This window comes from Cryphonectria parasitica, assembly GCF_011745365.1.
Source record: "Cryphonectria parasitica EP155 unplaced genomic scaffold M406scaffold_8, whole genome shotgun sequence".
Taxonomy (NCBI): domain Eukaryota; kingdom Fungi; phylum Ascomycota; class Sordariomycetes; order Diaporthales; family Cryphonectriaceae; genus Cryphonectria; species Cryphonectria parasitica.
This window is the reverse complement of record NW_024468916.1, coordinates 985,941-1,009,289: the sequence shown is the minus strand read 5'-3', so window position 1 is coordinate 1,009,289 and position 23,349 is coordinate 985,941. Positions and strand designations below refer to the sequence as shown.

General features: G+C 54.4%; 3 protein-coding genes across 3 annotated transcripts; 1 reads left to right on the top strand and 2 right to left on the bottom strand.

Moving 5' to 3' along the window:
• Positions 1–1,022: 1,022 nt before the first annotated feature.
• Positions 1,023–3,348, bottom strand: M406DRAFT_353094 (beta tubulin; the record flags this gene model as incomplete). The annotated part of the gene is made up of 7 exons (XM_040922735.1): positions 1,023–1,682; positions 1,771–2,561; positions 2,683–2,737; positions 2,808–2,849; positions 2,921–2,946; positions 3,055–3,078; positions 3,337–3,348. 7 exons carry the CDS (start codon positions 3,346–3,348, stop codon positions 1,289–1,291), a joined length of 1,344 nt encoding a protein of 447 aa, XP_040772418.1. The 3' UTR covers positions 1,023–1,288.
• A 2,520-nt stretch (positions 3,349–5,868) lies between these two features.
• M406DRAFT_353093 (uncharacterized protein) lies at positions 5,869–10,885 on the bottom strand (the record flags this gene model as incomplete). Its single annotated transcript, XM_040922734.1, has 3 exons — positions 10,502–10,885; positions 9,496–9,847; positions 5,869–9,270 (listed from the first exon to the last, which is right to left on the bottom strand). The coding sequence occupies exons 2-3, from the start codon at positions 9,511–9,513 to the stop codon at positions 5,869–5,871; spliced, it is 3,420 nt and encodes a 1,139-aa protein (XP_040772417.1). The 5' UTR covers positions 9,514–9,847; positions 10,502–10,885.
• A 9,022-nt stretch (positions 10,886–19,907) lies between these two features.
• On the top strand, positions 19,908–22,800 carry M406DRAFT_281432 (P-loop containing nucleoside triphosphate hydrolase protein). The gene is made up of 3 exons (XM_040918439.1): positions 19,908–21,103; positions 21,162–21,242; positions 21,319–22,800. The coding sequence occupies exons 1-3, from the start codon at positions 20,321–20,323 to the stop codon at positions 22,702–22,704; spliced, it is 2,250 nt and encodes a 749-aa protein (XP_040772416.1). The 5' UTR covers positions 19,908–20,320; the 3' UTR covers positions 22,705–22,800.
• The last annotated feature ends 549 nt before the right edge of the window (positions 22,801–23,349 follow it).

Sequence of the window (23,349 nt, the reverse complement as noted above, 5' to 3'; positions counted from 1 at the left end):
GGTAGTCCAACACAAAGCAAAGCCTCCAGCACCGTGCAACTGTGGTGAAAGAGTTTGTCAGGTGGGTGCGCGAGAAGTTCATGGTGTCCAGCGGATAACTGAATAACTGATACGTTGTGAAACTTTTGGGGCTATAATCTCACTTAATCAGCGTTGCCTACTTATCGTAATATTGACTTTAACCTTTTCGACTACCTAAGTGCTCTAAACATGACTTATTTCACTAAAGTATCATCTCGTAGCGTTTCGCCAGTGGGATAGACGGACTCTCCAAATACTCAACTGTCCTTTCAAAGTGTGAAAGGAGTTACAGACACTATCAATACTCACTGAAGGAGGAGATCGAGCACACAGAACTCAGGGGAAGAATGCTGCTCTTCCCCCCCCCCCCCCCTTTTTCTTCTCAAAGAGAAGCACAAGTCCTTGCACCAATCATGAAAGACGAACAAGAACACCGCAATCAGTAGTTGAAACTTGCCTTGCAAGTAATCTCTTACAGTTAACAACCGCGAGTCCAACAAGGCTCATATTCTGCACTACCACTATCTTGAGGATCCTAAGACTACAAACTCATCCAGTCTATAACCCAGCTAAGGGAAAAGAGAAGAAGAAAGGAAGGAAAAAATTGATCAACATGACAGACAGGAGAGCACAACAATTCCTTTCCCTCTCCCCGCCTTCTTACCTACATGAGTGAACACCAGGACGAAGAGCTAAGCCCTATCTCTTTCTCAGTAAGTCCCAGACTTTGACGACCGCCGAGGGCGGTGCACTCTGCCACCGGAAACCGGTTGATATACGATTTGAATGTGGGTTGCAAAGGACTATATGCATGCGAAGGTAGCTATAGTGCATATCACCGCCCTAACCAGCTTCAGTATGAGCTCGGTGTCAGTTGGACGTTTGATAGTAATTAGATCTGCCTTGTCACGTAAGAAAACAACATCACTGCCGGTTGTGCAGTACATGCATATTCACAACAGAACTTTGCTCGGAATTTGGTCCGTGTGGAAGAGGGTCAACTATAAGAAGTATATTGTAAAAACCAAAGTTGCCCTTTTGCTCTTTTTAGACGATTGGTCAATCGATTACCAGAACCCCTCGGAATCGAATATCTATCCACACACACACGCAAGACAGAGGTGGGGACACGCAATAGTGGCAGGCTGAGAATGTAAAGTACCACAAATAGCGTACAATGATGTTGATTAGGGACTCCCGCTTAAAAGAGGTCCTTGATCATTGCACACCCGGGCAGCAGCACCCCTCCATCGCATCAGACGATAATTCAAGCCTCCTCCTCAATAGGGATCTCCTCGTCCTCCTCGTATTCCTCCTCGTCAACACCAGCATCCTGGTACTGCTGGTACTCCGAGACGAGATCGTTCATGTTGGACTCAGCCTCAGTGAACTCCATCTCGTCCATACCCTCGCCAGTGTACCAATGCAAGAAAGCCTTGCGCCGGAACATGGCGGTAAACTGCTCGCCGACACGCTTGAAGAGCTCCTGGATGGCGGTGGAGTTGCCGACAAAGGTCGAGGACATCTTGAGGCCCTTGGGGGGAATGGAGCAGAGGGCGGTCTGGACGTTGTTGGGAATCCACTCGACGAAGTAGGACGAGTTCTTGCTCTGGACGTTGCGCATCTGGTCCTCGACTTCCTTCATGGAGACCTTACCACGGCTAGAGAAGGGGAAGAGAGAAAGACAGGGTTAGCCAAACAGCCCAAGACGTTCGTCGAGACTTGCGAGGAAAAGACAAGAAAACTTACAAGATGGCAGAGCATGTCAGGTAGCGACCGTTGCGGAAGTCAGAGGCAGCCATCATGTTCTTGGGGTCGAACATCTGCTGGGTCAACTCGGGGACGGTGAGGGCGCGGAAGGAGTGGGCGCCACGGCTGGTCAGGGGGGCGAAGCCGACCATGAAGAAGTGGAGACGAGGGAAGGGGACCATGTTGACAGCCAGCTTGCGCAGGTCAGAGTTCAGCTGACCGGGGAAGCGCAGGGAGACCGTGACACCGGACATGACGGCCGACACCAGGTAGTTAAGATCGCCGTAGGAGGGGTTGGACAGCTTGAGGGTACGCATGCAGATGTCGTACAGAGCCTCGTTGTCAATGCAGAAGGTCTCATCCGAGTTCTCGACCAGCTGGTGGACGGAGAGTGTGGCGTTGTAAGGCTCGACGACGGTGTCGGAGACCTTGGGGGAGGGCACGACGGAGAAGGTTGCCATCATACGGTCGGGGAATTCCTCACGGATCTTGGAGATGAGCAGAGTACCCATACCAGCACCAGTACCACCACCCAGAGAGTGGGTGATCTGGAAGCCCTGGAGGCAGTCGCAGCCCTCGGCCTCGCGACGCACAACATCCAGAACCTGGTCAACCAGCTCAGCACCCTCGGTGTAATGACCCTTGGCCCAGTTGTTGCCGGCACCGGACTGGCCAAAGACGAAGTTGTCGGGACGGAACAGCTGACCAAAGGGGCCAGCGCGGACGGCATCCATGGTACCGGGCTCGAGATCGACGAGGACGGCGCGGGGAACATACTTGTTGCCGGAGGCCTGGACAAGAAGCGCGTCAGAAGAGGAAGCTCGCCTATACCAGAAGTCGAGGGCCCCGGAAAGGGGGGGGGGGGGGTTGGCCGAGGTGGAAGCTTGAGCTTGATCACCCGATAAGACATACCTCGTTAAAGTAGACGTTCATGCGCTCGAGCTGGAGCTCGGAGGTGCCGTTGTAGCTATGTGGTGGTCAGCAGGAAAGCTCAAGTCGCGTCTGTCTTGCTTGGGAAGCCGAGATAGGGTACGTACACGCCATTGCTGTCGAGGCCGTGCTCGCCGGAGATGGTTTGCCTATTGTCGAGGTCAGCATCCAAGTCTGCTGCACGATGTCGATGTAGCTGTATCGTGTCGAAAATACACACCAGAAGGCGGCACCGATTTGGTTGCCCTAAGAAACGTGTCAGTTTGGTTGGTTTTTTTCCTTCTCCCCCCAGGCAGCAAGATAGCCGCCGCCACGGTGGGCAGATTGCCGTGTTTGACGAGGGGTACGACTCACGCATTGGCCGGTCTGGAGGTGAACCTGTACGCAGAGAAAAACATCATGTTAGCCATCTAGACGCGTCTTTCCGATATTGCTATCCAGTTCTGTGCTCGAGGTCATCGAGGCCCAAAGGTGAGGGCAGGTCGCGATAGTGGGGTTGAGGCTCAGGGGCATGGCAGGGCGATGCGAAAAAGGCGAGAAAGGTGAGCCCGACGCTCAGCACCAACCGACGCGTCTCAGGACCCTTGGAGTAGGATTTTCTGGACGAGATGATCGCCAAGGGGGGTTCAAACTTACAATCTCACGCATGTTGACGATGGTCTGGTGTTGAGAAGAGAGGAATGAAGAGGCAAGACGATACCAGAGAGACAGGACGCGAAACGACAGCAAGGTTGCTGGTATGTGTGTTTTGGGTTGGGATGGCGGAATTGGGAGCGAGGGCGAGAGACAGGAGCTGCGGGCCAGAGGGGATAAGCGTGAAAGGGTTGTTTTGGTTTGTGGTCGCCCAGCAAAAAGTAGCGCTATTACCACTACCACAGTACTACCACCCGCACAGTTATGGTTGGTTAGTGAAGGCGGCGTGAGGGTTGGGCGGGGGGGAAATCAGGGGTGGTGCAGCCTAGATTGGGTCTGGGTTGGGTTGCTGCGTGGACTCTGGTTTGTTGATTTTTGATTTGGAGGAAAGGACCGTGCAGCTACAGCCAATCAACCAGCTGCTTCTACCTTGGCTAGTGGTGCCAAAAAAGTGGGTAGCTCTACTTCACCTCCTCGAGATTAGAGCCCGCCCGGCCCCCCCCCCCAAAAACATCGTTTCGCCCTTCACCTCTGCTCTCTGCCCTGCTGTGCTTTGCTCTCACCGCTCACTATCAGCGCCCCCGCCTCAGCACCCGTGCCACGCTAGCTGATGGGCAGCCACGAGAACAGGGGAGTTCGCTGTTTTTACTCTGCCCCACGTTGTGGTGGGCGAAAGACAATATAGGCTAAACCCAATTCAACTCATTGGCTCCAGTGCTCTGCGCGACGAGATAGAGAGAGAGATGAACACTCCCTTCATATGAGATATCATACCACGTGAGAGACCAGATTATGAAAACAATGGCAATCTCATAAATCTTCAGACGCCCCCATCCCTACCTCACCTCGTCTTCTGTTCTGGCGAGGTTACACTACCCAATAATCGGAAGGTAGATCCTCCAAATGAACCCCCTCGAGATTAAATGTAAATGAATGCCGAGGGCTTGCATCTGCAAAGTTGCCCCCCTCCCTCCCCCACCGCTCTCCCTTGGGACGAGTAATGGCTTGAAGACTAAATATAAAAGCAAAACCAACACCAAAAGTTGTAAAACTCGCGACAACTCATCCTAGCCAGCAAGCCTCCTCTTGGTCAGTCAGACCGACCCCAGTTTCCAAGAAACTGACGCAACGGGCATAACGAACCAGCACAACCACCCAATTCAATCATTTTCATACAGGGCACCCGCCGATCCCGGATGCGCCCCCTCCCCTGTTTCTCAAGCACAACCCAAACCACCCACGAACCACGTCGTCGTGGAACGCACACGCTCAATCATCACTACTCATGCTTCTGAAGGGTTTTGCACATCCGATACATACTGTACATCCATGCTGACCACACACACACACACACACACACACACACACACACGCCAAAGCCGTCGCCGGAGTTCCCTAAGGTGCGCGACCCCTTGGCACTAGCGCGCGGCAACCCAAGGACATCGTTGCCGCCGTGCCTGGAGGCACAACACTGACACTCGTCTGCCCCTGCATTGTCTCATTGCGGCTGTTGAGAGGTTCCAGTTTATTGATAGCATGCACCGTATTTTGAAGCCTCGAGAGACATGACAGGAAAGACTCTGCGCCACAGGCTGGCTGGCTGGCTGGCCTCCTCATGTATGTATGCTGTGCCTTTCATTGGGTAGTCAAAATGAACGTCCTATCTCAGACGGCACTATTAATGGAGCATGTCACATCATCCAAGAGGTACCAGAGAAACCATGATTGTGTAGTCATAGAGATCTAATTCCTTGCATGCCTGCGTGCATGCATTGCGATGGAGAGCGGGTTGCGAAGGCATTCAAGAACAACACCCCCGCTTCTGCCCGCACTGCACACAGACTCATGAAGACTACCAACACTGATTGATGAAAACAAGATTTCTTACAAAAGCCGATGTGAGCTCCGTAATGCATACACTTGCCAAATGCTGCTTGCTTGCTTTGCCTCTCCGCCCATTCCTGGGTCCTATGGCCGAGACTGCCGAGTATCCTAAGAGACCAGTCCGGCCATCTCACAGTGCCCACCATCACCCTCGCGGGTTTGCTATCCGTGCGTGTTTCTGCCGGCTTTCCGCCCATTCCCTTGTGGTGACAACCTGGTATATTTAGAAAGCCTCATCCCTTGGACAGTAGAAAATGTGTTTTTCCCTCCTTCGACCTGCTGCTGATGTACCATCCCGCCTGTTCTGGCCAGACGCGAGATCAAGCAGATCTTCTGCTGTTGTGCCAAAGAAGACCTCCTTCCATGGGCCAGGCCGCTACACCCTTTTTTTTCTTTTTTAATTTCTTTTTTTTGAGAATCCCTGTTGTGCTATGCAAATGAACCGTGGATGAAAAGGCACCGGGAAAGCAACCGATTTAGCTTTTAAGTATTCGTACATGTACATAGTTGTGTGTGCGTGTGTAAGTGATGGTCGACGTCGTTGTTGGTGTGACTGACAAGAGGACCATCGGTTTCACCGAGTGGCGAATAATCAAACATTAATTTGGTATGAAATGTGTGTGTGTGTGTGTGTCTGTTGAGTGCCGGCCTTCAGCTAACCGTCATCATCTGCATTCGTTGGCTCAGGCCGTTCGATTCGAGTGAACTTCGTGGCATTGGTGAATGGCTCTTTTGGCTCTTGACCAGATGGCGGGGAGACCCTTCATCGGGGCCCGAGAAGACCCGCGTAAACGCTGGGCTCCCACCACGCCTGTGCCTGTCATGCCTGGGTGTAGCCTGCGGACTCATGGTGAGGAGCTCTTCCCGCCGCACGATGTCGGACAGGGTGTGGAAAATGGAATTGGCTCGCTTCACAAGCTCCTGGAGGCTGTTTGTGTCAAAGAAGAGCTTGGCCGTAGACGGCTTCAGCGGCGACTCTGGGGGTCGGTTCGGCTGAGACCGCTGTTGCTCCATTGCTGCGATGACAGACGAGACGACGGTCCCGTCAGGTGTGTGGAATTCCCTCACGCGCTCAGGCGTCCGAGGTGTATGCGGCCGCGTGGCGGGGGCGGGCAGCTCCAGGGATGAGTTGTTGCCGAAGATGTCGTCGTCGGGGGAAAAGACAGAACGTCTTCGTGCCACCTTCTTCTCCTTCACCACAGCATTCTTTGGGATGTCCGGGTCAGTGCTGTGTGTCGACCCTTCTGAGCGGTCCAGCGTGGAAGCATCAAACCCTTCGTCAAGGAAGCGCTCGTCGATCGTCAATGGGTCGAAATCGGAAAAACTCCGGTCCGTATCGGTCTCCTCTGCTTCATCCTCGTCGGGCGATGCCAAGGAGATAATGTTCTCGGCCTCCTTCCACAGTGACGCCGCTTGGCCACCAGTCAAGTTCAGCTCCCGGCCCTGCCTACAGAGTCGCTTGAGACTGCTGACGAGCAGCGACAGTTCCCGGATTTGGCCGGAGTGTGCCTTCACAGTCGGCTGCGTGGCTCGGATAGACTCTGGCACACGCATGAGGAGACCCTTGGCAGGTCTCGAGCTGGATCCGGAATGACTTGCTTCGTCAAAGTCGAAGTCGTCGTCCCACTCCTCGCTGGCGTTCTTGTTACCAACGGCCCATGTTCCAAACTTGGGAGCATTCTTGGTGGTTTCCAGTGCATCGTGGACGACTGGTACGCTCTGGCTGCGTATGTGGGCAGGCGCACAGCCTTTTCGGTTGGACGCCCGGCCCCCTCGAGGATCCGACTCCTGCTTTCCGTGAGCGGTTCTGGGTCTAGAAACCCCGTCATCGGTCTTCTCCTGGGAAGGCTCGCTCCAATCAAATACGTTGCTCCTCGGTCGTTCGCTGGGACTGGCGACTGTGTATCCGTCGGAAGTACTCTTGTCACTGATCCTGGACAGCGCCGACCGCAGAGGGAGAAGGCTGGGGCCCCTTCGGAGGTTAAGAGAGGTTACAGGTGGCGAGAGAGGATTGCTGAAAGCCTCTTCGTCATCCCTGGCCCAGTCGTAGTCATCGTCTGTTGTGTCCAACGAGAGCCTGCCCGTGCCCATGCCTCGGTCACCCATCGAGAGCTGGTATTTGGCTATCTCGGTGGCTCGATCCTCGGCATCGTAGGTGTCGTCTGCGATGCGGAGCCCGCGCAGCCCGCGCAGGGGCGTCGAACCTCCTTCGTCCTCCTCGAGAATCCGGGTGTTTCCATCCCATGAATTGCCCAGGATCTCCTGGATGGATAATCTCTTCGTCTTGACGTTGCCAGGTGCACCGGGGAAAGACTCATCAAACATCGTGTCCAGGGGCGTCTCGACCATCCTCAACCTGTTGGTATCAGTAGTCCGGAACGAATCAAACAGTGCATCGCTTCTGTAGTCCGTATCATCATCTCCAGAAGCCAGTCCAGGCACCGACATTTCAGAGCCGGCGAGGGTGGATGCCCCTTCTTTCGACACGGCCCTGCTGTGCAGCGACACTGGGGCGCCGAAAGGCGCAGCAGTGGGACTAAACTGGGTGGGGCTGGATGTCAAAAGACCTGCAGATGGTGGCGGAGAAGGGCCCATACGGGACATATCCATGTGGAAGGTGGAAAGTCGCGAGAGAGGAGGTATGGGTGACGAGCAATCGCGCGTCTGCTCATGAGATCGAGACATCTCAACACTCTGATTAGCCCGGTGTGCAGACTTGGGCGGTGTGAAGAGCTCGTGAATTCCAGCCCCGCGGTCGCCTGACCGCGCGGCGTCTGATGTCGAAGACGATGTAGGGTCGGACGCATACCGCCTCGTCGCGCTACTCTCGTCTGTCTTCCTCTTTGTCCTTCGTAGGCTGCCCGCTGTGGCTTTCCTGAACTGCGTTGAGAGAGACCGGCGAGCTTTCCTTGTCGAGGTGCTGTCGGACTGCTCTGACAATACCTGATCAGAGTCCCGGGCACTTAATTCAGAACGACCCGACGTCTCCATGGTGAAGGGCCGATCCAGTTCTGATTCAGCCATAGCTACCTCAAAGGTTGCATCCGATATGGACTGCGGTTTTACCAAGAACGGGCGAGGAAAACTGCCATGCCGGACACGGATTCTCATCTTGGGTAAGGGATAGTCCAAAAGACTGCTCTCAGCACTGGGGCTCTTTACGTTCGCACGTCTGGCTGTCTTCACTCTCCTCATGTGAAAGAAGGACGTCCAATTCGAGGGCTCTTGGAGTCTCAGAGGTGCATGCGTCTGTCCAGTCGTCGAGGCACGGGGTCGTGACACCTGGTCCAGCGACATATTGTCGAACGGCATGTCTGTATCTGGTGAGGCCGGCAGCTGCTGGACCGTGGCAGACCGCTGGTGGCTCGTAGCAGGCCGTCGTAGGGTCGGAATCTCTCCCTTGGACTGGCGCCGGGCAAACAAGCTCTCATGAGTGGACCCAAATCGCTTGATCAGCTTGTTCGGCGGTACCGTCGGCGTCAATGAGACCGTAGGAGAGAGCACGACCGAGCCAGAGGCCTGAGAGAAGGAAATGGACGAATCTGGACCGAGACTGGACCTAGGGCTGTCCTGCTGCGAACTAGGCCGCAAGGAGAGTCGCCTTATCCAGGAGCTGCTCTGGTGGGACTGAAAAGAGTCTCGGGAACTCTCGTTGATGCTCGGGGCGACCTCAGCTGCCCGGATGTACGACTGTCGTCGACTTGGTGCCTTTGGTGGGGTGACCTGCTTGCCCGCCGATGCTGGCTGGCCGTTGCCACTGAGTGGGTGGGAGTAGAGTGGCGCACAGTGGTGGTGGTCATGAGTGGGGCCGGAATGCCCGTCGCCAAGTTGTGATAGACTGACCGCAGGGCTCGTTCCTGGGCGCGAGGCTGGGGGAGGCGTAGGCGTGGCTCTCGAGCTGCTGTCGACACTAAAGTCGGTAAACACTTTTCGCACCAGGGGGGAAGAGGGCCGTGATTGTCGTTGGGAAGAGGCGGGGAGGGTCGAGTCGGAGGGCTGGCCAAAGACAAGGCCAGAAGAAGCAGCGGCAACGACGGTGCCGGTCCCAACTAACTGTTGTAGCAGGAAAGCCCAAATTAGCAGTTGTTGGACTCCAAAGTATTGTATCACGCCCTTGGCTTGAAGGAAGTGTTGGTAGGGGGAAAGGCAACGAATCGCCATACGGACAGGCTAGGTAGGAGCATGCGCCCAAGTCTGCTGCGGCAGGGGATCCTCCACCCTTATACCGTGCCCCTAGCTGCAACAACGCGGGCCGAGGTAGGGTGCAACTTGACTTACACTGGGGACAGCCTGCATCTTGGTCTGGTGCAGATTATCTGGACGAGGCCAAGCCGTCGTGAGAAGGGGGCGGGGCTGAAGGGAATCGGGATCTCGCGGCGGTCGTGATTCGCATCGTCATGGCATTGTCCACTCGAGAGAAAGGGAGGGGAGGAGGAATATCGCTGACGGGGGCGAGGGGTTCAATTTCGTGGCCCAGGTTGAAATTGAGGCTCAGTCACGTTCTCCGAGTATCGAAGTGTGAACAAAGCAGAAATGGGACCAGCGTGCTCCTGCAACCGATCAATTGGTGCTCCTGCTGCTGGTGTGCTCCACGGCAGTGTGGGCGTGGCTGCTGGTGTGCTGTGCTGTGCTGCGGCTCGTCTGTGTCAGCGGCCAGGGACAGTCAGGGACGACCCACAGCAGGGGGTGGATTTGGAGTGATTCGACTCGAGGAGCAAGCAGTAATGCAGGCAATGCAATGCAATGTACGATGATGGGGAGGAGCTGCTGGCAACTCAGGGAAGGGAGGCTTCTTACTGGCTAGGGTGGGGAAGAGGGAGGAGGAATCGACTCGAGAGAGGATATGTGGATTTTAATGCGTTGTCTCGGGAGGTGAGGGAGGGAAGGCGAATGAGGCAACGATCGAAGGAGGCCAGGGCACGCCGGGCGGTGACGGCTGCCAAGAGACCTGCAGTGCAAGGGAAGGGAAGGGGAAAAAAAAGAAAGGAAAGAAAAGACGGAGGGAAAGGGGGGGGAAAGAACAAGAAAACAAAAAGATTGTTGAAGAGTAAACACTCGTGAGAGTGAGAGAACGGAAGTTGAGTCGAGAGAGAAGGAAGTAGGAGGAGGAGGAGGAGGAGGAGGAGGAGTAGGAGGTATTGGTGGTGGTGGTGGTAGTAGGAGTGGCAGCTGAGCGAGGGGGGGAACGTCAGGGATGGTGTTTGGATGGATAGAGTAATAGTAGCATAGTAGCAGCAACAATTGTTCCAGCACTCAAGAGTGAACTGGACCGACTGGGACATACCTGGACGAGTGAAAGGTACAAGGCCACAGGGCGGAAATCTGCGCTATGATTAGGTATCCGCGGGTCCACAAGGAAGCAGTGGAGTCCCTGTCAGATCCAGATCCTGCCGGCGGTCTTGTGGACAACAGCTGAGCAAGCAATCAGAAGGAAAGGGACAGGGTGCCGCTGGTCGCTGCTAAGGCTGCATGCAGGAGAAGACGGCGTAGCGAGTGTTTTGGGACGGAGGAAGAAGAAGGGGTACGAGGGGGGGCCGTCGTCCTGGCTGGTGGTGGATGTGGTTGTGGCTGCTGCTGCCGCTTGTCGAGTGAGGTTTGGTTGGAGTGGTTGGTATGGATCGACGGTTAACTGGTCTAGTTCGGATACAACACACCAGTTACGGTCCAGGATGCTGGTGGTAGTGGTAGTGGTGGTGGTGGTGTGGTGGTAATAGTCGTCAGGATAGGGTCGAGATAAGGTTGTTTTGGAAGAGGGATTGAATTTGTTCTGAGGGAGGACATGAACATAAAAAAAAAGAGAGAGAGAGATAAAATACGAGGCGGAGGGGTTTGGATCGGACAGGATCGACAGCTCGTGCGGGCTGGGGTTCTCAAAGAGAGTCGAGATCAAGATCTAAACCACAATCCTGCCGAGTCGAGATAGATTTGTTTTTGTGGCATTAGGCGGAGATTTTCTGGGTTTTGGAATCGGTCGAGTGTCCCGCGTTCCTTGGCTTGGAAGTGGTCATTTCCAGTAATGTCGTGCACAAGCCAGGCACAGGCACAGGCACAGGCGCACACACACTCTGGAACTACTGTGCCAGTGTGCCTAGGGCAAGCCCGGTCCAGATAGGCGCCAGCACGAAGATCAAACAAGGGGCTGCTGGTACTGCATATACCGCCGTATACGTTACTCACCCAGGCGCGACCAGGCCCCACCCTACCGAAGAGCATGGGTGATATCCCGTAGCGGCATGTATCCCGCAGTACTTTTTACTATGGTATTCCTACTAATTCTGTGCTATGTAGAGTATACAGTACTAAGTAGTCTGAACTCGAGGCTCTCTCTCTCTCTCTCTCTCTCTCTCTCTCTTTCTGTCTGGCTGGCGGCTGGCGGCCCTCTCCCAAGGCAACGGAGCGGCAGGTTCAAATGACTATACAGTTTTTGTATCTTCTTCGCTTCCTTGTCTTCCTATCTAACGAGGTGTTATCCCCTATCAGCTAGTCAATTACTATGGCACAGCGCAGTGTAACTCGGGACGGAAGCCCTTGCTTGCTGGCGTCGCATTCCTGTCGATGCGAGCTGTGCACGCGGGGGGGTTGTTTGAGAAACAAGTCCAGTCCTATGGTACTACTACGTAGTAAATGGTACAGCAACAGTGCAGTAGCAGTTGGCTAAATGTCTGGTGGAAAATGGGCGGCGGAGGTGGGCGCTGGGATTTTCGGGAAACAGGGCCCCGTTCAGGCAGGAGTACGGACTATAAGCACAAACGAAAAGAGAGGGAACAAGCTGGTGGTAGGTAAGCAGATACCTGGATAAACGCTGTCTCCCCAAGCACGGGTCAGGTACTGAGAGATGCCCCACTGGCAGCCTAGCGCGCCATCACCTAGCTCTTTCCTTCGCGCCATGGCCCGCCCAGATATTTTACCTATAAGTACACAAACAATTACAGGGATCCCGCGCCACAAAGACAACAGCACCATGCCAGGACGGGAAACATGCTGGGGCGGGTCCCAGAAATCTCAAGAGCCTCGCTGTGAAACATGAGAGACATGTTTTTTTCTTCTCTTTCTTCTAGGTACGCGACCAGGACCAAGGTTCAAGCATGTCATCTCACACAGCAGAGCCTCGAAGGTGATGGCTTAGTCTATCACCCCCAAATAACAACAAAACAACAAACCACGAACGGCCCGTTGACATGACAGCCCATCAAACCTTCATTCCTCTGTGGGCCGAGGGAGAGTGAGGGACCAGCTTATTCCTGGTATCGCGGGATCGGAAATTTTCTCTCAAGTACCAGTTTATGTAAAATCTGACCAACTGCAAGCCCTGGAAACAATTACGCCCTGCCTTGTCTTAAAACTTGTACCTGAGCACAGGATTTCACGCATGAGACGCAAGACAACAGGCGGCCAGAAGGCGGAGGGAAAGAAGAAGAAGCAGCAAAAGCACGCAGTACGAGACATCCTCTTACGTAGGAGTCATACACCATGGGCGCGGGCATATGCATATGCCCTGGCTCAGACACGATCCCATCTCTCACATACCGTTGGCTGTGGGCTCTCCCACCCTTGATCCTACAGCACGCATCTCTCCTGCATAACGACGGCAAGTAATGCAGCAGGCTGGGCTGGCTGGGGACTCAGTAGCAGCAGCCACTCACGCGCGTCATCGGGTGGATTCCCCCCTGCCTCTCGTCCACTCACCACCCGCCTTTTCTTCCTTTCTATCTCACCCTCCTTTGCGGCCAAAGAAAGCTTGAATTTCCTCTCTTTTCTCGATCTTGCTTTTTCAAGGTCAAAGCAAGGAGAAGAGAAAAATAACAAAGCAAAAAAAGAGCCCCCACTTAGATGCTAGCGCGAACCAGGCTGAGACCTATGGGATTTCTTGTTCCCAGCAACCAAAAAAAGGACCACCATTGCCCAGTCAAATCTCGGCCAATCTCGAGGTTTGAATACTAGTTCCCTCCCCTCCTTCTTTGCTGGAGTAGAAGACGTGATCAACCACACACCCTCCCACTACTGCTAGTACAACAGATGTATACAACTCCCCACACCGCAAGAACAGAACACAGCTGGCCCTGCTGGTTTCGGAAAGGCCTGAACAGGCCGCATCCCCATCACCTCAGCGACCCAAGCAGGGTCGGCCCCCGTCCATGACATACTGCCGACAGCCCGCCAGAGTGACGCCATGAACGATGAGTTGGCAGACAGGATCCTCTGCTTGTGTGTCAGTGTTCATGTGGATGGGCGAAGGGAGACTTGGCCGGGGTTAGTGGTGGGGATGGAAGAAGCAAGGACTTTTCTGACCGAAAAGGAAAAAACAAAACCAAAAACCTGAACAATGCACACACATGGCCAAGTCCACCTGTTCAACTAAGTACTTAAGTTATGGGGCAGGTCAGGTGCCATTGGATGAGCCCGGCATGCCTGGACATCACGAACACCGCAATGTGGACCACGTCTGGGCTAGCTCAAGACTGCCACATCATGCCATTTAGAAAATACCGTACCAAGCTAGGCAACATAATGATGGGACTGGGAAAGGGGAGAAGGGCAGAAGATGGAGAATGAGGAAAAATCAAGCAGGAAATCCCAATCGAGATCTCATAACCCTCCCCCCCCTCTTTCTCTCTATTTCTTTTCGTTCAAAAATGAGTGGTTTCCAGCACAGGTTTGCTCTCTCCCGGTACGACCATTGAAAGATTTCCGTGACACACTACCATAACCCCCCCCCCCAGCCCGGACAAGGGCCGGCCGGCCCTTGCTTCGTCCAAGAAAGACGACGAAACTCCCTCGCTCCTCTCCCACTTAGCCCCCGCAAACTCCACTGGCAGCCTCGCCATGATGGCCCGGAGATGCGAGTTCATAATACCGGAGCTAAGAGACCTGCTCGAGCTTAGTAGGCTGGGCAGCTGAGATTCGTAAAACCTTCCAACAGGGCGCTTCCATTTTCTCTCTCTCTCTCTCTCTCTCTCTCTCTTTCTCTCTTAACCTCCGTTTTCTCTGCACGGTCTCGCGGCCCCCCGCCAGTGCAGCGAAGCAAGGAGCGGCTGTATTAAACTTTGGTAGGACCCATAGTTTTTACTACTATGGTCAAACGTACTGTAAATGACGGATCTCTCTCTCCCCCCCTCCTTCTCATACATACATATATACATACGTACGTACGTGCATGGTTTGGTGCCGTGGCAAAAGGCTGACCCGGTTCTAACCATACTAAAAAAAACCACCTGGGAAGAAAAAAAAAGGCCCCGGCAACGGGACAGGGCTGGATGTGGCAGTTCAGCTCACATCGTGCAAACCCACGGGCAGCACTAGAGCGACGACGGCTGTGACAGAGGTTAGCCTAGCTGAACGGTCGTGCTCGGTCCTCATCTTGTATTTTTCTTTCCCTTTCTTTTCAGGAGCAATGCTCCACCGCAGCTAGAAAGAGGTGTGTGTGTAATTGTGTGTGTGTGTGTGTGTGTGTGTGTGTGTGTGTATGTGTGGCCAGCTAGCCTGGTATCACCAAAAGATATATATATACGTATATCTATCTATATTATATGTATATATGTTGCAGAATGACTTTGTGAAACCCTCGTCTTGTTCGTCTCCGCAAGATCACGTGGAAAACATATCTCTTTCCCTCTCACTTTCACCTCCCAGATCAAGCCAAGTGATGATACGACGCAGGCTGGACAAACGATCACGGGACAGAAAGGAAAGTATAAATCCAAGGAAAAGAAAGAAGAAAAAATAAGGCTTCAGATACCAAGACCAAACAAGGTTTTTTTGGGTTGATTTTTGATTTTATTTTGTCCAACCACTCCTCGTTCGCTCCAGAATGGAGACCGGCATCTCCGTTTGACCCCGCCTCACGAAGCCATTCAAGGACAAGAGAGCACAACGGGATCGTCGGGTAGGCGGTACACTTATTTGCTTTGTGCGCTGTGCGTGCAGGCGGCAGCAACGTAGTATGGCCACGATCTGTGGTCGACTTCGTCATTCGCCCTGGGGTGGATGAGGGGGTTGCTTTGGGTTTCTGCTTCTTTTCCTCTTTCGTCCTTCCCTCCCTTCTTTTCTTCTTTTTTTCTTTTTCCGATTGACGAGAGATGGAAAACAACCCCTGCCCACATCTGCATGGTAGCTACATACACCTCGCATAGGTCTCGCTGCACGTGTAGGAGAAACCAACTCGGCTCACACTAGGGGGGGGGGCGGGGGAGAGAGAGAGAGAGAGAGGCACGAAACCGAACATGCGCGCAGGACCGCCTGTCAGTGATGCCTCTCTGTGACATCCCTTCGCACCCCCCGGCTGTCACGGTTACAAACCATCCGTCTGCCCCTTTCACATCAGTCTTGTAGCAGCAGCAGCAGCAGGAGAAGGAGGAGGACGAGGAAGAAGAGGAAGAGCAGTGGACCTGGCATCTATCTCTTGACCGCCGCATCGCATGATTGTGTTGCAAGAAATCGCTCTGTTCTTCTACCCCTGGTCACCCCGCCGGCGAGGGGCAGTGTCAGCGTCACACAGCGACGCGGTTACACCCGCATAATGAGGCTCACAGCAGCTGTCAGCCAGTCATGGCCGTCTCTGCAACTCAACCGCAGTCCGGTATTGAGGCAATTAAGAAAGAAAAGAAACATGCTCGCCATGGGGGCGGTAGCAGGGTCTTTGGCAAGCGTCGTTACAGCATCGGATGGATGACTTTTTCGGCCTGGTCGTCTTTTCGTCTCAAGCTCGTCTCGCAACGCAAGGGGAGCTCTCCGCCCTCCGCTTCATCACCGTCACTCTATAGTGTACAGTACGCTATAGTCGGTTTCTCTCGGGATGTTGATCTTTTCCCCAGAGAATCGATTCGAGGCTCCCTCAGATATATGATGCTGGTGTGGAGTTTCTCGCTCATCACTCATCGGCCCAGCCACCCACCCCCCCCCCCCCCAAGCTCTTAGTACGCAGCAGTACGAAACGATCAGCTCCCCCGGGGCCCGGAAGGCAAGGGACGCGGAGAGCCCTTGCGTCTCACCAAAGACCAAAAAAGCAAACCTCTCATCTTTTAACTTTGCAGCCAGTCGAAGGTAACGAGTGAGAGTGGTGTGGATCATCGGACAATATTGAACCTGCTATCGGAAACGAAATCGCCATTCGTCTCCCCCCACAGGGAGGCAAGGATTTTCACAAGGCAAAACGAAGGCAGCAAGGAGCTAGAAATGGCCAAAGCGGGCTCCCGTCCCCGCGACGGCGACCCGCCGCTCCGATGCTGTCCGGCAGTCATGGTGGGCGCGGGGGCTTTGCATTTATGTCAGCATCAGTGTTGGCCACCCACTTCACTTGCTCACTGCATTCTCCTGGTTCTGTCTCACGTGACAGCTCACTTTTCTTGTTCCATGCAGGCAGAGATAGAGAGAGAGGCACATTGTGTGTTCGAGAAACTGTCCTCGTCAAGCAGTTGTCTCTGTTCTCCAAGATTAAATGTCGCGAGCAGGACCCTCGGCACCCGGCTACCGTGGTAGAGGCAAGATTTGATCTTTCTGCCCAGTCGGGGTGGGGTCTTGTCTCGCCCAGCCTCCACATCTCCCCGCCATTCCATTGTTTCGGATTAGAACTGTGGGGGCATAGGATGGCAAACCTCGCCCTTGCGCAGGAGGAAGCAGCCTTGCAGATAATTAGATGAATTATTAATTTGAAGGGGGACAAGATCCCACCGGAACTTTTGCTGAGCCGATCAAAAAGACGCAAGGGCATCGTCGTGAGCCTATTACAGCTTCTTTCCCCCCCCTGGCATTCCCAACAGAAGGCTCGTCGCACATGGCGGATGCACGCAGGCCAGGCGCGGCCGCTGCCGCCAGCGCCTCTCTGCAGCCCGGAAATTTGTGTTGCTGACGTCTCTGCAATCACTATATGGAAGGTTGGCCAAGCGAGGCAGGCAACCGAGCCAATGTCAGACAGGGGATTGGTGCTTGGGGAAAAACTCCGCGCCTGCATGTTGCCCACACATGCATGCATTGAAGCAGGCGGCTACGAGACGCCCCACCGCAGGTACGGACGCCACAGGTAAGTCGTCATGACAACGGAATCCTGTCGGGCATGGAAGCCTGGGGAGAAAAACTGATGGCTGAAATCCTCTCCATGTCTCAAATCATGACGGGCTCGGCTGATACAAAAGTATATCGGGATTCTGCTGAGACGTCCGTGGAAGAAGATATGGCGCCACACACGACTGCAACGCCACGGATCGGCACCAGACCGAGCCTGGCTCGTGTCCGCTCACAAGTTCCTGGGCTAGGCTCGTCGAGGTGACAAGGTGTTGCTGCTAATTTTGCAAAATTTTATCCACGAGAGAGGAGAAGGAAGGCGTGGCTGACAAAACAGCATCTTGTCAACAGCTCCAAGGGGTGTCTCCAAAAAAGCACAGGCGTGGGGTCTGTGTGTGCTAAGGGAACTGTTGGGCTGATGCCAAGCGTGTGAGAGACTGACTGACCCTCAAGGGCCTTGCAAGGCTCGTGGCCTTGCTCCTGGCGGACATCACACACCCGCCCTGCGTTCAAATTTTTCAATCACAACTCCTCAAATATGTGCCTCCCTGTCGACCTGATGCGGAGGAATGTGCTGCGCGATGAATCTTCAACCAGTCGGGTTAAAGAAAGGGAGGTCCAAGCGCTCGAGTCTCGAACGCCCATGTTCGATCTCTTTTTAAGCCGCGATTTATTGAGTCCGGAAGGAAGGCAACCTCCGTGGTCTCCACCCGAGGATCTTTCGGCTGCTAAAGTTAGAACGGGGGAGCTGCGCCGAAAGAATAACCCGACAATCTCCAAGATGAGGACTTGTATGTATGTATGGATGTTTGTATGTGGTGTAGCCCTGAAAGCTTTCCTTCTAGCTCTGGCATCCTCCTCTGTGTGACCAAGGCTGCCCTGCCCGATGGCTAGCAGGCCCAAGAGCGGGGATCGCACGACGGAAGTGTTGGAAACGAGAACGAGCTTGGCTGGTCTTCACAAAGGGTCAGATCTAGCCTTGGTTCCTCGACGTCACATCACCGGAACACCTTGTCCGCGCCCCAGCCCTAGGCTTCAGAAGGAAAATGTAATAAAATAGAATGAAAACAATCCCCCAAAGGAAGACAATACGGCCCAGAAGCAACAGCAGCAGCATCTGCGTTGTCTTCTCGTTGCATCCCAGAAGACCAAAACAAAGTTGGCGCTACTGTGAGTATGCATGGGATTATCGATGGTCGAGATGCGACGAGGTCACGCCGAACCGCACACCGCTGCTGGGTTATCCTGACTGAACACTGCTGTTCTATGGTACGTGTCAGCAAGGCAGAGTGCAGGTGTGTTTGTGTCAATAGTAGTAATTTGATATAGTCATATCTTGAGAAGCCGTATGATCGTTGCTGAGCCCTGACATTGGTCAATTGAGTTCTGGTCTTGATGGATTCATCCAGGGATTCCCTTCGTATAAGATGCGGGGTGGGAAAGCGATCAGGAGAGGAACTTGAGGGCCTCGGCGAACAATGGCTCCTGAGGAAGCCAGGTCCCAGCGCGTGCTGGTGGGTGTGTGGAAACAGGGATATCACGGCATAAGCTGAGACGAGACAGATCGTCCTTTGGCGGGGGTGGATGTTGTTTGTTATTCCTCCCAAGGCCGAATTTACTCGGGGCTCTCTCGGCCAGATCAGAGCGCCACAAAATGCCATGCACGAGCCACAGATGTGCTTGAATTTCCCACGTCGTATATTCTGCAGCCCTGCAGGTACGACTTGTCGTTGGTTCAAGACCGAGTATCCGATAGACTGGGAGATCGAGCATGTAGGACGTAAATAGCAACGCTCTGCGTCTGCGGGCTGATCGTCATCCTTTTGCAGCAAGGATGCAACTCTGGAGGACTTGCGTCATGAGCCGATGCAGCCATCAGATTGGGTGATTGGTTCGGTTGGGGTAGATGTGATGTGCCTTGCTCCAACAGCAGCCTGGGATCTCCCATCCATCTGTCACGACCAGGCGAGCACGCCATTATTGGTCAGACTGTGGGACGCGAGGTCCCTGCTAGACGCGGCTGCACGCGACGAGGGCTAAGCCTGCTTCGTATTGGCGTCTGCGCCGTGAGGCGTTCTTCTTGGCACACCTGGGTCGTCGCTGGGCAAAGCTTCCTGGGTTAGGTTTTGCGGGTGGCTGGCCGCGCCCTTTGAGAGAGGGACTCGTCGGCGACCAAACAATGCCCGATTAAGGAAGTATCTGCGGATGACAAGTGACGAGGTTGTGGCAGACTCTCTAGGCTTGCTGCACGTAATATGATCAAGCCCATCGACTCGAAGCGAATTCGAGGGACCCGCCGGTTGGCGTGCGCCACTGCTAAGACACTTGTGGCAGGGATCTGACGACGGGCGGCAGCTGAATTCAAGCGGATGAACGACCGCAATCTGGCCTGGTGGTGACGGCAGCTGTCAACATTTCAGGGGTCGTTCGCTGGCGCCAAGGAGTTGCCGTTGTGAGGGCGTGGTTGGATGGGAAAGTGTGCTTAGCTAGCTGGTTGGTAGTTGAAGCAGAGAAACGACGAGATGGTTTTTTAACTGTCACTGGGTTGGGATGGAAGGTGCCGAGTGCGTGCTTGTCTATGTTCTGTGCTCAACGATGCGTCCATGCGGCTACTGGACAGCAAATCGCTACTATGCCATATCTGTAATAGCCCCACGTGGGGCAACAGCCTCTCAAACTCAACCTCATCCAACATTGAACCTGAACTCCAAGAGGGCCACGATAAGTCACTGGAGAAGTGACTGATTGTACCTGGACCGACGACGAACCGTATCATTTTGCACATATCGGAACACCAGACACTGAGAAGCTGTGTTCAGCCGAAGTTGGCAGAGAAATCCAAGGAAAGAAAGCGAAGAAAACGGGAGAGAGCAGCAGCCGTGAGCCAAGATCACCACCACTCCAGGGACACGCTCGTAACCCGGAGCTTGGTTAAGCGTTATATGCTGTTGTAATTGGAGTCCCAGTGTGTCTCCTACAGTCTCATTCTGCTCACCTAGCGGTCCACCCCACCACGAGCTCATCCGACCTCCAGCATACTGCAGCAAGGCAGAAGTCCTATTCTCAGCGCATCCTTACGGGGACCTCTTCCACCAAGAATTCCACCATGGAGTCCGAAATTAGATCCATCATTCCCAACATCGACCCGGTCGTTTCCGAGTACTCGGCTGGCTATCTCACACATGCCTCAACCTCCTGGGCTGGTGACGAGGACCAGGCCGGCCCGTCTCCGCTCGCCGAGGCCGCCTCTGTCGTGACGGAGCTGCTCCTCTCCGCCTCGGGCAATGCAGACGCCAAGAAACAGGACCTGATCCGGGAGCTGGTGGAGAAATGGGTTACCAAATATGACGAGGCCACTGGGTCCGCGGAGCGAATGGGCCCTACGGTGCGGAGGTTGGACCAGACCATCCAGGTCGGCGCCCAGAACACCATGTCATCTACCTTGGCGGTGGCTACCGGTGCTGTGGACCTCGAGGCTGCGAACGCCAGGAAGGTGGAGTCCAAGGTTGACCGCAAGAAGCTGGAGAAGGCAGAGCGGAAGATCGCCGCAAAACAGCAGAAGAAGACCTTCAAGACGGTCGAGTATGAGGCCTCGCGGCTGCTCGACCAGCCAGACTCGACCCAGTCTTATGAAGAGTTCTACATGGCTGTCAATCCACTGCAGAGTGTCGGCTCTGGTGGCAAGTCCAAGGACATCAAGATCGACAACATTGACGTTTCCATTGGTGGCCAGAGAATCCTGACGGATACAACATTTACCCTGGCGTACGGCCATCGTTATGGTCTGGTCGGTAACAACGGTGTTGGTAAATCTACGTTGCTGCGAGCCCTGTCTCGCAGAGAGGTCCCCATCCCTACGCATATCTCTATTCTTCACGTCGAGCAAGAGGTACGTCGAAAGTCCCACCCGAACTGCTTGGAAACAGACAGACTGACCTTGTCTATAGATCACTGGTGACGATACTCCCGCGATACAAGCTGTCCTTGACGCAGACGTGTGGCGGAAGGTGCTTTTGAGGGATGAGGCTGTAAGTATTTCCCCCTTCTCTCCACCATCTCAGATTATTCAGGTGATATTGTGGTATTCTGACAATGAGGACGCAGGAAATCACGAGGAAATTGGCCGAGATAGAAGAGCAGAGGTCTACCATGGCAGACACATCACAAGACGCAGCGAGATTAGACCGTGATCGCGAGGCCCAGGACCAGAAACTTGTCGACGTCCAGGCCAAGCTTGCAGAAATGGAGTCAGACAAGGCGGAATCAAGAGCAGCCAGCATCCTGGCCGGTCTGGGCTTCTCGCCAGAACGACAGCAGTTCGCCACCAAGACCTTCTCCGGTGGTTGGCGCATGCGTCTCGCGCTCGCCAGGGCGCTCTTCTGTGAGCCCGACCTCTTGCTTCTCGACGAACCGTCCAACATGTTGGACGTCCCCTCCATCACCTTCCTGTCGAACTACCTACAAGGCTACCCCAGCACGGTGCTCGTTGTCTCCCACGACAGGGCTTTCCTGGACGAGGTGGCCACAGATATTATCCACCAGCACAGCCAGCGCCTCGACTACTACCGGGGAGCCAACTTCGCCTCCTTCTACGCGACCAAGGAGGAGCGCAAGAAGACGGCCAAGCGGGAGTACGAGAAGCAGATGGCCGAGCGCGCCCACCTGCAGGCCTTCATCGACAAGTTCCGCTACAACGCGGCCAAGTCGTCCGAGGCGCAGTCCCGCATCAAGAAGCTCGAGCGCATGCCGGTGCTCGAGGCGCCCGAGGCCGAGTACAGCGTGCACTTCAAGTTCCCAGAAGTCGAGAAGCTCTCGCCGCCCATCGTGCAGATGTCGGGCGTCACCTTTGGCTACTCGCCCGACAAGATCCTGCTGCGCAATGTGGACCTGGACGTGCAGCTCGACAGCCGCATCGGCATCGTGGGCCCCAACGGTGCCGGCAAGACGACCGTGCTCAAACTGCTCATCGGCAAGCTCAGCCCCTCGTCGGGCCTCATCACGCAGCACCCCCGCCTCCGTGTCGGCTTCTTCGCCCAGCACCACGTCGACGCCCTCGACCTCACCACGTCCGCCGTCTCCTTCATGGCCAAGAACTACCCGGGCAAGACCGACGAGGAGTACCGCCGCACCCTCGGCGCCTTTGGCATCACAGGCACCACCGGCCTGCAGAAGATGGGCCTGCTGTCCGGAGGTCAAAAGTCTCGTGTCGCCTTTGCCTGTCTGGCCCTGACGAACCCGCAGATCCTCGTCCTCGACGAGCCGTCCAACCACCTCGACATTGAGGCCATGGATGCCCTCTCCGACGCCCTGCGGGAGTTTGAGGGTGGTGTGCTGATGGTCAGCCACGACGTGACCATGCTGCAAACTGTATGCACCAGCCTGTGGGTGTGCGAGAACGGCACGGTCGAGAAGTTTGACGGCACCGTGGCCGATTACAAGAAGAGGATCACGGCCCAGGCGGACGCGCATGGTGTTGTTGCGAAGCACTAAGAAAGAAAGAGGGGAAAATGCATTCATATATATATCCTCTAGATCTGAATGTAGATCCAATAAGAGCATATTGTGCAGAATGTTCTTTTGATCCACACCCAATCTGTCCTCATCACTTGCATGCAATAAATACTAGGAATCGAAGGCCACCGCGAAGCAAGAAAGAAAGAAAGAGAAAAACACCAAGAAAACCATCAACAAATCAATCAACACGGCATAAAGACCTGGCAACAATCTCATGTCCCAGTAATGTCCTCATCGATTACTAGATTTCTGAACAAGAAAAGAGGAAAGCAATACTCTTCTATAGCCAGTATCTGTCCACCTGACGTCTCATCTCTTTTCTAAACGCCACGAAAATGTAGGATATCATCAAGCACTTCCCTCCACTGTAGAGAAAGACAGAAAGAATAAGACAGTATCGAATGCTCACTCAGAAACTTGTTTCCACCCCTGAGCTTTTTTCGTCTTCTTCTTTCTGCGCCCTTGCATCAGAGCCCTCGCGCCGAATCCAAAAATTGCCACAAGCCAACGCTATACGGCCTTCCAAAATATGACATGGGAAAACAAAGGTGTTTGAACAATACTTCTTCTTCTTCTTTCTCTTTTGCCAGAAAGCTGTTTACATGCGACTGGCTTGTGAGA